The 13935-nt window shown below is 35.1% G+C and overlaps 3 protein-coding genes across 4 annotated transcripts in view; 1 reads left to right on the plus strand and 2 right to left on the minus strand.

Moving 5' to 3' along the window:
- Positions 1-2321, minus strand: part of Moe (moesin) — a 43242-nt gene extending 40921 nt beyond the window's left edge. For both annotated transcript variants that reach the window (XM_073083895.1, XM_073083893.1), the window contains exons 1-2: positions 2171-2321; positions 1792-1825 (exon numbers count right to left, since the gene is read on the minus strand). In XM_073083895.1, the coding sequence (XP_072939996.1) occupies positions 1792-1803 (12 nt within the window). In that variant the 5' untranslated portion in view covers positions 1804-1825; positions 2171-2321. The remainder of the gene's footprint in view (positions 1-1791; positions 1826-2170) is intronic.
- A 376-nt stretch (positions 2322-2697) lies between these two features.
- Positions 2698-11573, plus strand: LOC140750404 (palmitoyltransferase ZDHHC6). Its single transcript, XM_073083899.1, has 8 exons — positions 2698-2987; positions 3479-3660; positions 4104-4188; positions 4470-4597; positions 5532-5702; positions 6239-6442; positions 8011-8195; positions 8682-11573. The coding sequence occupies exons 1-8, from the start codon at positions 2936-2938 to the stop codon at positions 8797-8799; spliced, it is 1125 nt and encodes a 374-aa protein (XP_072940000.1). The 5' UTR covers positions 2698-2935; the 3' UTR covers positions 8800-11573.
- Positions 11574-11611: 38 nt separating this feature from the next.
- Positions 11612-13935, minus strand: part of Tua2 (alpha-tubulin) — a 33633-nt gene continuing 31309 nt past the window's right edge. Inside the window, exons 7-10 of the mRNA XM_073083897.1 lie at positions 13728-13783; positions 13510-13606; positions 13026-13138; positions 11612-12579 (exon numbers count right to left, since the gene is read on the minus strand). Of these exons, the coding sequence (XP_072939998.1) occupies positions 12396-12579; positions 13026-13138; positions 13510-13606; positions 13728-13783 (450 nt within the window). The 3' untranslated portion in view covers positions 11612-12395. The remainder of the gene's footprint in view (positions 12580-13025; positions 13139-13509; positions 13607-13727; positions 13784-13935) is intronic.

Here is a 13935-nt window from a genome sequence, read left to right on the forward strand (position 1 = left end):
CATATGAAAGCTATCTAATTAATGCATAAGGAAAAACATCTAAAAATAACTCTTTACTCATTCGTGTTGCAGTTACAACATTAGTCATTAATTGTGTTTATGACATTTAATAATAGGCATTACACTCTCCAAGATTTTCACACCATGAATAAAATACTTGTCATGTGATACCTAAATACATTATATATTTAAAATGGTTTCTACTTTTAAATAAACTTGTTAAAAAGTAACCAAATACATGACTGCTTTTATATAGGCTGTATTAATTAAGTACCTACCTATTTACATAAAACTTACCAATGCCCTAATTAATTTATTTAAATCATCCTTAACATGAGTACACAATCTCTTCATTTTCATTTAAAATCAATTAATTCACTTAATGACTTACTAATAATGTTTATATCTAAGCAACATAATGCATAAATCACTCTGACAAGAGATAAGGTATTGAGGACACCCATCTCAGCGCTTACTCATTCTGGATGTTACTGAGCCAAGGGCAAATCTAATAATAAATTGCACACCATAATTAAATACAAAAATAATATATAGGTAATTGAATTGCCTAAAATTATAACAATACAAATAACTGATAATGTTATTGTTACATAACTTTACAAGGACAATGTTAGATTCATGACTGTTCTTTGGAAAACATATTAGATATATTGATCAAGTAGTTATGGAAGCACTTTGAAGTTAATCCTTTAATCAAATAGTAATTTCATAGGTTATCAGGTCGCTAAAAGTCCTAAATTGAGCTGTATCCATTTAAAATAATTAGGTTTCATTAGAAAAACTTTTATAACTATTTTATTTATACTAATTAAATCAAAATTTTACACGAGCAATGCCATTTGTTTGTGAAATTATACAATATAAATTATAAAATTGTGAAACAATACCAATATGTAATATTGCTAGGAATAACAATGAACTTAATTATGCAGTGGTGGTAATGGAGATAAGAATACTTTATAATTAAAAATGTTATCATATGAGTAAGTTCTCCAACAGTTATTTTTAAATTACAAACAATAATTCTGATAACATGGATATTTTGTTGCTCTTATTGGAACTTTATTATGTTTAATTAATATTGGTATATGTACTTCAGTAAATTATTTTAACGAGTAAAGTTATTATCTATACCAACCATTCAATACTTACATTTGCAAAAACAAGTACTATAAGCCCACAAGTTTAAAATAAAATACAGTTATAAATACATCATTAAACATATTAGCATAGAATTTATAAATAAATAGCTACAGACCCTGACAGTAATTAAAATATGTTAATAAAATGTTTGCATCACTGAAGCACCAAGCACTTCATTCATAACATAGCAAGGTGTAGTCAAAGAAAGTTTTCACAGATCAATGAGAGTACTGTGAACATAAGTTTCAAAAGTGATGCAACTTTAAAACATTGTATACTACTAGCTGAAATTGATAAACAAAACTGTATCTTATTATCATAATCTTATCTTGCTCCCAAAGTGATAGCCTATAATTCTTTGATGTTACCACATATTGTTACCATAGCATGTTAACTGAGCACTTTTACTTTTGATGTACCTGTCTCATACAAACAAGTGCACCAATGTTATTAACACCTCTATCTCGCAGACAAGAAAGAGATGCAATGTTTGCCCACCTCTTGAATATGCTACTCGACACATTGCAATGGTGAAATCAGTAAAAACACGCAGCCGATTACGCTCCGTGCCGTACAAGTAACCTTACACAGAAAGAGTGCAATACATAAACATGGAGGCAAACTCACCGATTTCGGCATCTTGGCGGCTTGGGATCACTATCTGCAACGAGAAAACGACGTGTGAGGACTATTCGCAAACAATTTCCACTATTGAGAATCGCTTGACACCATCGCTCCATCGCTTACCGCGTGACATTTACTTTACTACATGGAAAATTGTGACTGGATAGGCGACTGCCTGCGTTCAAACCTTAACATTATTGCCGCGTTACGCACCGTTCTATTGGTTTTCTCACAAAATTCTTAAGCCTATGCGTTGACAATAAAATTGTAGTCACCGGTGGGTGATAATTTTACGCAGTTCAAAGTAGTCCGCTAGACTAAGGTGCGAACTATATATGGTGTAAGAGTTGATAGTAAAACAATATGTAAGATCGAAACTTACCCAGTAAAAAGAAGAATATCACCTAATAATCCACATAAGTAGCACAACACACATGAAGAAAGCACACACCCAAAAGAGCCACAAAAATATCGCGATGTGATGTGACAACTGCCTGCGTGACGTGGTAGACAATGTTACCATATATGTATTTACAATTTATACCATATTTGTATCTACAAAGTGAAAAATAAATATTTTTTTATTTTATTAACAAATAATCCAAAAACAATACATAAAAATGTTTAAAATAAAAAAATCTATAGTAGTTAAGTATTCAATGACATAAATTAAACTGTTTTTTTTTTATTTACAAACATAAATATAATAAATTATTCTAAACCACTCTCTCCTAAAATCTATACTTATAATATTTTAAGTTCTTTAAATGTGAAATCTTTCCAAAGACTTTTATTTTTGACTTATAAATAGTGAATAAAAAAATGATTTTTTTTAAATATTTTTATTACATTCATTTATTGTCGTTTTTACTTGGTAGCTCTGGCAACATTATAGAGTACTGTCATTGTTATTGTCAATTTAGACAGCTCAGCTGAGTTTTTCAGTTCTTTAAGGTCGCACCCTGAAAGTTAAGCTATTGACGGTACAATTTTGGCGGTTTAGGCCGGTTAGTGAAGAATAGATTGTAGGAATATGTTATTTTATCAATATTAGACACCGGTAGTGAAGCTTAAGCAATTATAAGTAATGATCGTTAATATATCTGAATAGAACTTTATGTTATAAGTGATAAACGAATGAACTAAAATGGGCTTCCTTTTGCGAAGAGTGTTCCATTGGGGGCCTTTGGCCGTTCTCGGTGAGTATAAGCTGGTGACTGTTAAAACCATGTACACAATTATTTTAACATAATGAAATCTCTAAAGGATACGCTAGTATTATCGTGAGTTTGCTACTACACTAGCTACAAAGGGTAAAACTGTACAGTATGACCCGTCGAAATTGATGTTACTTTGAGAGGGGGGTCATAGGAATATCCCTGACGTCTAAGCTAGAAAGCCACGTAAAAGTATGTCTCCCTTAAGATACCCTCCAAGACAGAACACAATAGTGCTTTTTTTCACCAGCAAGCTGGCCCTATGGACATTTAGCAATATTTAGGGCAATGTGTGGTTTTATGCGAGGCACAGGTCCTGTGACATGCCCTCTAAGAACTCATCAGAGTAGGTCCTGGACTACTCTTCCTTTAGGTTTTTGCATGCTGGCAAATATATCATCCATAAGTTGGGATGCTAATCTATTTAGATTGTAGTAACATAACTGTGGTACAGTTATGATTTAAATTTACAGGGATCATAAAATTAATAACATGGGCAACAATAAATATTATAAGTATGTGGTGGCCACCACCTGTTGCCCACTGTGCATCGGTGAATACTGCGGTTTTCTTGGGATTGGCAATGTTAACCCTGTACTACTTTCTGCAAAGTCTGCTGGAAGGTCCTGGGTTCGTGCCTCTGCGCTGGAGACCTGTAAGTTAAATAGACTGCATTTTTGTATATAAAATATTTTATGTCTCACAATAAATAAGTGTTTTTAGTGTTGAATGTATTTAAATTGAAACTTCAGAGAAGACAAATACTCAGCACAGGAACTATTATAGATTAAAAATGGATTGAATATTGATGATGATCTAAACTCGATAGGTATCTACAGGAGGAGTGTACGACAGATAATGCAAAAACTTAAATAGATTTTTACATCTTTTTTTTTTCTGCATTATTTTAATGTATGTGTTTCTCTTCCTATTCATTGTGCTACTTCATTTTTATTTTGCTTTTATCTTTATGTAAAATTTAATAGTGGAAACTTTAATTCTTCTTCTGCTTGTATGTATGAATCATTTAGCTGTTATATAGTATGAATTGTTTGTTTCCCAAATACATAAATAAATAAATAAAATTCCATTTTTCAGGAGAATGAAGAAGACACTCAGTATTTGCAGTACTGCTTGATATGCGAGGGTTATAAAGCACCGAGATCTCATCACTGCCGGAAATGTAACTACATTTATTTATCATTATATTTTAGGTTTGGATTCTTTTAATGCACTAGTATCTCCCTGTATGTTCTTTACTATATCTTATATATAAAATTCTTGTGTCACCATGTTAGTTACCGTACTTCTCCGAAATGGCTTTACTGATTTTCACCAAATTTTATATGCATATTCAGTAGGGCTGCGAATCAGCTACTATTTATTTTTCATCTCCCTAAGTGATAAAGGATGTTCACCCTTATCATTTTATTATTTATATTAAATCTAGTGTGATCTCTCCAGGTGGGCGTTGTGTAATGAAGATGGACCACCACTGCCCTTGGATCAACTGTTGTGTGGGCCATGCCAACCACCGCTACTTTAATTTATTCCTTCTATTTGCTGTGTGTGGATGTCTTCAAGCTAGCATTGTAAGTAGTCTGCACATTAATATTTTATATATACATGATGTTATTATAATATTTTTATACATATTTCATTTGCTTTCTTATTTATCATCAACCGCTCATTGTTTAACCAATAATTAACCATTGGTCCTATGCTTGGAGTTGGTGTATAATGAAACAGAAAATCATAAATACAGTGTGTAATTGAATATAGTGACTTTATTGTATTTTATTGAATTAAATTGTAATTATTTATGAAAGGATTATTTTAAATTTATTAATTAAAACCTTGGTCCCAGATAAAAAAAAAAGATTTTCAGATGTTTTCTTATGTGAGGTAAAATAGTATTTTATAAAACCAGGTGCGGACTAAAGCCGTCGGAGGCTGGGGGCGAAAAGTTGAATGGAGGGAGGCCCCTAGTCTAAACGTCGATTTGTTTTTATAAAATTACGTATATCTCATTAAGTTTTTCGTCAACAAATGCGTATTTGAGTGATGGTGATGAGTCCGTGGACCATTTTTTTGCTGATTTGTACACATTTCACAGATTTTTTTAGTTCTGACGACCTTTTTTTAGGAACTGTATTTGGGTACCCTAGGATCGGGGGCCCAGGCCTCCCCGGAGTCTCCTTATTCCGCTAGAGATTAAGACCCCATTAAACACGGATGCGATCATGTTCCATATTGTAGATGTAGATTTATTGAAACAGTAAACATTTTGACAATTTGTACATTCGTAAACAATTGCAATAGTAAGAACTGTGTCACAAGCCGATTACATCCCCTCTGAACAGGAAGGAAGTTTGTTCCAAAAACTATACAATACAGATAATTATAAGGTATATACTAGGTAAATGTTCTATTTAAACGTGTATTACGTTTCTAGTAATTAATACTTTAATAATACTGTTAGGATAGTTCTTGTATAGATAGATAGAGTGGATGGTTCGCTTGCAGATCCTGACGATCGGGTTGTACCACGCGATCAACCGCGTGTGGTACCTGCGGCACGGCACGGGGCGCGAGCCGCTGGTGGTGCTGTCGCTCGGCGAGCTGCTCGCCACGCTGCTCGCCGTCGGCATGGCCGTCGGCGTCGTGCTCGCTGTCGGCGCCTTGCTATACTTTCAGGTTTGGACTGCTATGTATTCCAATGTTTCGATAATAAGACATGTTATTTATTTCTTGATCCGGATCTCACAAAAAATCGCTGGACACACACAAATAAAAAACATATACGTATCGAATAGATAACCTCTCTTCTTTGGGGAGTCGGTTAAAAAGAACACCGACGACGCTCTTGAATACATATCGCAAATCTAGGTTTATATCTTACTCAAGATGGTAATGATTAAATATTTTGCGTGCGTATGCTTATATGTGTATTATTATGATAGCCTATATTTCATCCGGAGGTGATTTATTATGTAAGTTTAGTTCATAAATAGCCATGATTTAGTCTTTCTATCTAACTTAAGTAATTTATCGCTATACACTTTAAGGAATATAGCTAGATACTTTAAGGAAGGTATACGTCATTTTAATAAGTTTTATTGTTTTCATGAGTTCAGCATAAATACTTTATTTAATTGTTTACATTTTTACTGTTTATTTCGTGTCTGTTAAATGTGATATTGTGAAAGTGTTAAATGTTAAATTTTATGAAGATACGAGGCATCCTCCGCAACCGCACGACCATCGAGGACTGGATAATGGAGAAGGCGGTGAGCCGGCGCGCGGAGTCGGGCGGCGCGGCGTTCGTGTTCCCGTACGACCGCGGCGCGCTCGCCAACCTGTGGCACGTGTTCGCCGCGCGCGGGGACGGCATCCACTGGCCGCTCGCGGAGGGGTGTGGCCCGTATGATCTCACGGTGAGGGGATTTGTGATATATCTTACTCAGGGGGGTAGCGGCGCATTTGTCCCCACTTCAGGTAGGAATATCTAATCCTATCTGGGGTCGATTACAGATGCCCATGGGCGGCAGTAGCCACTTACCTCAGGTGGACTGCATGCTCGTCTGCTACTCCTATATTATATAAAAAAAACGCCCCGGTGTACGTGGAATCTGCCCAGAAAGTAAGTCAAATTGCGTATATCGAATATGTTGTCAGGACAGAATTGACAGAATTTAAAAGCAGACATTTTATTGTAGGCTGGACTTTCTATATGTAATAAATGTAGAGTTGCACAGTTGCATGTACAGTTTAAGGAGAATAAATGTACAGTTGCTTAGTAAATTGACTGACTGACTGACTGTCCGCCCCTTTTAAATAAGTTTCAATACCATGTTCCTGCGAGAGTGCCGAGAAATCAATGCAAATTATTCGAAACTAAATTATGCAAAACAAATCTTGGCCGTTCTTCTCCAGTGGTCCGTGTATCTCGACTGTATAATGACTGTGTCAAAAAAGACCCGAATCTTGATATCCACTTTGACTGCTATACAAGCTATTTAACAAAATTGAAAAAAATTGATTTATCTTAAATTCCACTGACTGTTGTAACTCTTATACATTATTATTATCTTATGATTCATTATTATTTTCTTATTTACGTTGACAATTTCAAATTCAAATTTATAATTAATTATCGACATTATTAAAATTTATTAACATTTAATTCAATTCATTCATTCAATCTAACTTAATTCCAATGTACTTGACTTATTAATTATTTTTACCTTAAGAAATTTAATTTATGTACTTAATGTGATATTTTAAAATGTGTAACACGTACCTAATAATGCATGATGTGATTACTCGTAATAGTAAGTAACAGTTGGAATGTATCCTTTGAGCTTATTTAAAATGTATTCATGTAAACACTGTTTCTTATGTGGGTAATCCATTTAATAAATAAATAAATAAATAAATAAAACTAAAACTAAAAAGTATATTAATTTGTCTGTAAATATTACTATAGAAGAAAATTGTTGCATAGAAATAGCATACATGGAGCGTTGAGTTCTATCATGCGTTAAACCACATATGTGTTGTCACTACCGCAAATATACAATATCTTTTACAAATATGAGTTTAAGGAGTGGTAATCGTTATTCAATGATAAATATTACTGTGGTAATTCTTTAAAAAAAGTCTTATTTTTCCTTACTAGATAGTTTCTATTTCCAAAAGAGAGTTTTAAGAGTAATTAAAGTACAGTGGTTATTAGATAAAGAAAGGTGTCTTACATATAAAATTCTCGTGTCACAATGTTAGTAACCGTACTGCTCCAAAACGGGTTTACCGTTTTTCACCAAATTTTATATGCATATTCAGTAGGTCTGAGAATCGGCTACTATTTATTTTTCATACCTCATAAGTGGTAAGGGTTGTTCACCCTTATTTTTTTTTATTTATATTGCAATTCAACGTTTGCTGGGTCAGCTAGTAGTAACCTGAAGCTTGTGCGGTATAAATAAGTGATGTTGTCCCCCAGCGCGAGCAGATAGCGCAGAAGGCGGAGAAGCGTGTGCGCGCGCGGCTGTACGCGGCCGTGGCGGCGTACAGCGGGCGCTGCTTCCCGCTGGGCCGGCCGCGCGCCGCCTGCGCCGCGCCCTGCACCGACGAGCCGCGCCTGCCGCTGCAGCCCGGGGATCGTATCCGCGCCACGCGGCAACGCAGGTACACTCGTACATCATACATTAGTAAAAATTACTCACTCCTAACAAGACAATGTAACCAGTTTTGACAATTGAAATTGTCTCTGGTTTTTAGATCATTTACGAATGAAACGATATTTTTCCGCACTTTTCCCTTCGATTTCGTGTTTTTGCACCACTTACTGCACATATTGGCATTGTTCCGCGTAAATTACACCATGCCAGCCATTAAATGGCCGACATATTTGTCAGCCGTTTAAGCATAAGCATTTAATGGCTTCTTGCAGCAAAGCAGTGAGATATCTTTTTACTTATCAAAAGGTATAGGCCGTGCCAAACTTCTAGTCGGCTATATTATTCTAAATTCTCCTTACGTATATTGTACTGCTTGATTAATGATATATGCATCATAGGCACCTCCAATTATTCCCAGTTACATTCGAATATGAAAATTAATGATCACTTATAATGACAATAATGCATTGTTGACATCTAGCCTATTCTCTAGGTACTGGCTGTTCGGAGAGAAGTTGGTGGGTGAAAGCTCACCCTTCCGCGGACCGCGCGGCTGGTTCCCGCGCGACGCCGTGCTGCCCGTTGACAAGCCCGAATACAAGGCCGACTAACGCGAACACAAGCCCTGCTAGCGTGACCACAAGCCCGACTAACGCGACCACAAGCCCCTCTAGCGCGACCACAGGCCCCACTAGCGCAATCACAAGCCCCATTAGCACGACCACAGGCCCGACTAGCACGACCAAAGGCCCGAATATCACGACCACAGGCCCGACTAGCACGACCACAGGCCCGACTAGCACGACCACAGGCACGAATAGCACGACCACAGGCCCGACTAGCGCGACCACACGCCCGATTAGCGCGACCACAAGCTCTACTGGCACGAATACAAGCCCGACTAGCATGACCACAAGTCCGACTAGCACGACTCCCATGACCAATACCCGACTAACAAGAACTGTTTGCACTCCATTTCAAAAATTCCATGGATAAGGGTAAAAGGATAAGAAACCTATAGTTAATATCGAGCTAACTGTTTGATACCTCTATATGACAGATATATGCAAAAAATCCATTGGTAAAGGTAAAGCGATAAGAAGCCGGTAGGATACTCAATATTAATGTACTGTCACTATTGAATTACGAACTAATGGACGTCAGGTTTATTGCAAAAACGTCCAATATGAAAGTACTACAATAATAAGCCAGTTTTCTTTTACAAAAAGCAATATAGTTTTTTATGTAAAATAATGAAATAATTACACTCAGAATTATTATTTACAATTTCGAATTCACTCAAAAATTTATATCAAAATATTTTATTTCATTTGCTATGTCATAAGCCATAACGCCCATAACAAGCTCGATTATGACACCTCAGCATGACATGTACAACAAAAAACTATAAATTCACTTTTTAATATATTTCGACTACTATTCCATTTTATACTGGATCAGTATCTTTCCTTAATAATAAATAATGACATGAATTATAGACTTTATTTATAGTGCTATTAGTATTAAGTACTTATTTGTGGATAAATGATTTTAGAATGTGCACTCGATCACCATCAACTAATTGTAACGCTATATGTGTTGGAAGATGGTTTTATAACTATTCCATTGCAACATAAGGTAGAAATAGTTGTGCTATAGTAGCAGTGTAGAGTTAGTCTTCTGGTCTACAAAGGCTTCTTGTAGCCCATCGTTAGTTCATCTTAGTTCTCAGGCACATTTATGGCCTGTATCGGTAAAATATTGGTTTGTTTTTGAGTTGCAGTGGTCAATTACCCTTTAATAGACTGCAAGTCCATTACATACTTTGAAAGTTACAGTTATATTACAAAAATAAAGGAGGCAATAGGATCATATTTTATAAAAGGACCAGAGGCATCAATTTTATTTTATATACAGGGTACTTTAATTTGTATAATTTGCTATATTATTTTTCAATTAATCCGAATTTCTAAACATTATCAATACCTTAGATGAATAAGCGAAATATTTCGCAAAGTAGATGGGTCATATCCTACTTTCTAAAACAGTTTTATTTACAAGAAATATCTAAGATCGAGAATTTTGTATCGCATACTATAATGAGTGCTTGCGTTTTTCGAAGAATATTTAGTATTTATAAGTATAATGTAAATAATTTAAAAACTAGATGTACCAATCTTTATAATAATATAAATATCGTCTCAACAATTGTACACTTCTGTAAGTCTGGTAACGTAATAATATTTAATATCGACATACATTCTGCGTTACATACATCACTAATTTTAAATCCTTCGTTGATTTTGATCTACTTTGTTAGGTTCGGTCAATCTATAAAAAGAAGTCGATTATAAATTTACTCGATTATACATCTATCGATCGATATTTAACCGGCAGAATTCCATTTACTATCGAGCGATATTCAATCTACTATCGACTGACATTCAATCTGCTATCTACTCACGTTTAATCTGCCATACATTCACATTCGCGTAATTATAATAAAGTAAACGAATTTCAGTCGATGAATCTATCGATGTTCACATTGATCTTGGTTTCTTGTTATCAATACTTATATAGTATATATCGGGCGTAGGATAAGTGAAGGTTAAAATTAAGTTCTTAAATTAAGTATTATACCTATTGTTATAATAACTTTTGATCTCGGCGTAAAAATAGTGAGCGTATACAGGTTAAGTAATAATGTATTATAGTTATAATTTTATGTTACTATTTTGTTTGTAACTTATATACTTATTTTATGCCTGCATTTATTTTCTAACATCGAACCATGGCTACGTATATTTTCAGCCATTGATTTGAGGGTTTAGATTCGTTTATATTCAGACATAGAGCGTGTAAATAATATTTTTCTATATATTTTGCCAAGTTGTGTACACTGTGCATGTCTGCCGTATTATATATAAATAATTAAATAATATTATATAGGAAAATATCATTTCGTCTGCTACGACCCTTGTCGGGCACGTTACGTGTCTGCAGAAAACTTTAAAACTGTTAAGTAAGTTTAAGTTAGGTGCAGATCAGATTACTACATCATTCATGATTGTTTTATACGCTTATATACGCCGAATTGTTATATTCTATGACATTTATATTTTAATATATACCTCCAGTTTATACTATGTACATATATCAGTATGAAATACGTTCCTTATTTCTCGGATAAACTACAATTCTCCTGTTAATATTACATGAATATTCCGATCGTATTTAAAATGGCAAAAGACTTATTTACTTGCTAATTTATAATTGTAATATTATTCATCGTAGTTCTCAGTATTGTCAGATAGGAGTTTTATTTTTTGATATCATGTAATTGTATTGTTTATGTCAACTTAAAATATACAATTATAAAATAATACACGTGTCTTTATTTATGTGGAAAATTAAAAACAGGTATATTGTGTAAAAGTTTTATTGTGCATTTAAAATAAATTATATACGATCATACGGATATTTCGATATGAAGCACATTTATAATAAAACTCTCAATAAGTTAGCTTACATCAAGGGAATAATGGATACTACAGCTACGACCAATACGGATATTAAGATATTATCACTTTTTTATAATTAATAAATGCGTCAATTGCAAATAAATTCATACGGAACAGAAAACCCAAACTTTGCTTTCCATTCGCAGAAATCGATTCTCAAAAGTTTGTACTGTTATTAAGCAATCTTACAATCAGTCAAGCTCAACCTTACATCTAGTTAAATGTTAACTTAAGAGTAGTAATCCTAGCGTTAAAAGTTAAAATAAAGATCAATTTAGTAAACGTTACGATTTAAAAACTTTAAAAACCACTTCACACTACCGCGATATTGTATACCTGTTTCATGTAACTACTAAGTAATAAATGCAGTCATTGGTGTATTGGGACTTAGTCGAATGTGCCGCTCTTATTGATACATTTCAAAAAAAAAAAAACGCAAAGATTTTTAGTCAATTACTTAAAAGTTATTTTGTATGCAATAATTCTATTTTATGAATAATATAACAAAAATATTATATTCTTGAAACAAATTGGTCCTATTTAATTACGATCTATCACTAAATTCTAATTGGCTTTTAGCACTACGCATTAATTATTGAAAATTTCGCCTCAAAAGTTCCCTCCCTTGTACACCTCCGACTGCAGTTAATATTTTATCGCGATCGCGTGCCGCGGGTCTATTCCACCTAGTACTCGTTTTCCTCGTCGAGCTCGCCCTCTGTAGAGTCGACGCCAACTTCCTCGTAGTCCTTCTCGAGGGCCGCAAGATCCTCGCGCGCCTCCGAGAACTCTCCCTCCTCCATGCCCTCCCCCACGTACCAGTGCACGAACGCGCGCTTCGCGTACATCAGGTCGAACTTGTGGTCCAATCTGATAATAAATTTATAACACGGTTATAAAATACTCTGTCGTAATGATTGGTCAGGTGACGTTATTTTGCACCTGACAACTTTGAATGGGTGGAAATAATAATGAAAATATAAAGCAAATACGGAAAACCCTTTATTGTTCGACTCCTTGTTGAAGGGTGTGATAAGAGAGACATACTTATCCGTGGCGGTCCAGCTTAGTTCTTAGGCGTAGCGGCGCATCTGTGGCTGACCTCAGGTAGGAATATTTAAACCTATCTGGGGTTGATTACGGATTTCTATGGGCGGCAGTAGGCACTTATCATCAGGTGGACTGCATGCTCGTCTGCTACTCCTTTATAATATAAAAAAGGTTGTTCTTTAATAAAACACCTGAGAGTTCCCGACAGTGGTTCTGTTGTTACACCTTATCTAGTTTATAAATAAGTATACTATATTGAAAAGTACCTGGCCCAGGCCTCGGCGATGGCGGTGGTGTTGGACAGCATGCAGACGGCGCGCTGCACCTTGGCCAGGTCGCCGCCCGGCACCACCGTCGGCGGCTGGTAGTTGATGCCCACCTGAAATTAAACAAAAAATATTAAAATGATAGGTCCATAGGTGATAGTTATTTCTCACCATCAGTTAATCGAAAGAATGTTTTGGTTTAAAGGATTAAAACAAATTAGAATCCTTCGTATATCGTCAGTAGAGATATCATCGCCCACATGTGTTTTGTGCATCTGGTAAGAAGGATGTGGAAAGGTAGATAATGCAATGCAATTAAACGTGAAAAAGAGCGTTATAAGTATAAATTACCGACGGTAACTATTTCATTATGTCCATTCTTCTTTTTCGCTACGTTCAAATATTCTACCAGAATATAAATTTGTGAGCCCCATTAATTTTTCATCGGTGAGTAGTTACAATTTATATATATTTAGATATTTACCTTGAACCCTGTAGGGCACCAGTCTACGAACTGGATGGTCCTTTTGGTCTTGATGGTGGCGATGGCTGCGTTCACGTCTTTCGGCACCACGTCACCTCTGCACGCAAAAAAAGTTTTTTACAAGAAGTATTTTTGTGTCGCTTCTGTGTATTCATTACGTTCTAAATTTCTATATAGGATGACGATTTTGACAATAAAATAATGAGTTCGAAACATACCTGTATAACATACAGCAAGCCATGTATTTGCCATGACGCGGGTCACATTTTACCATCTGTGGAGATTTACAACGTCAGTAACAATTTGTAAATTTTATATGCTTTACTTATAAAAATGTTCAATCATTTTCTATACAAGGATTCCTTATCAGGCGTGCCATGGACCCAAGACAATTGATTTTGGTTAAGTTTAAGTTTTGGTCGGGAA

Source organism: Epargyreus clarus, unplaced genomic scaffold (genome assembly GCF_041222505.1).
Source record: "Epargyreus clarus isolate Ecla_fem2 unplaced genomic scaffold, WU_Ecla_fem_2.2 ptg000019l, whole genome shotgun sequence".
NCBI lineage: Eukaryota > Metazoa > Arthropoda > Insecta > Lepidoptera > Hesperiidae > Epargyreus > Epargyreus clarus.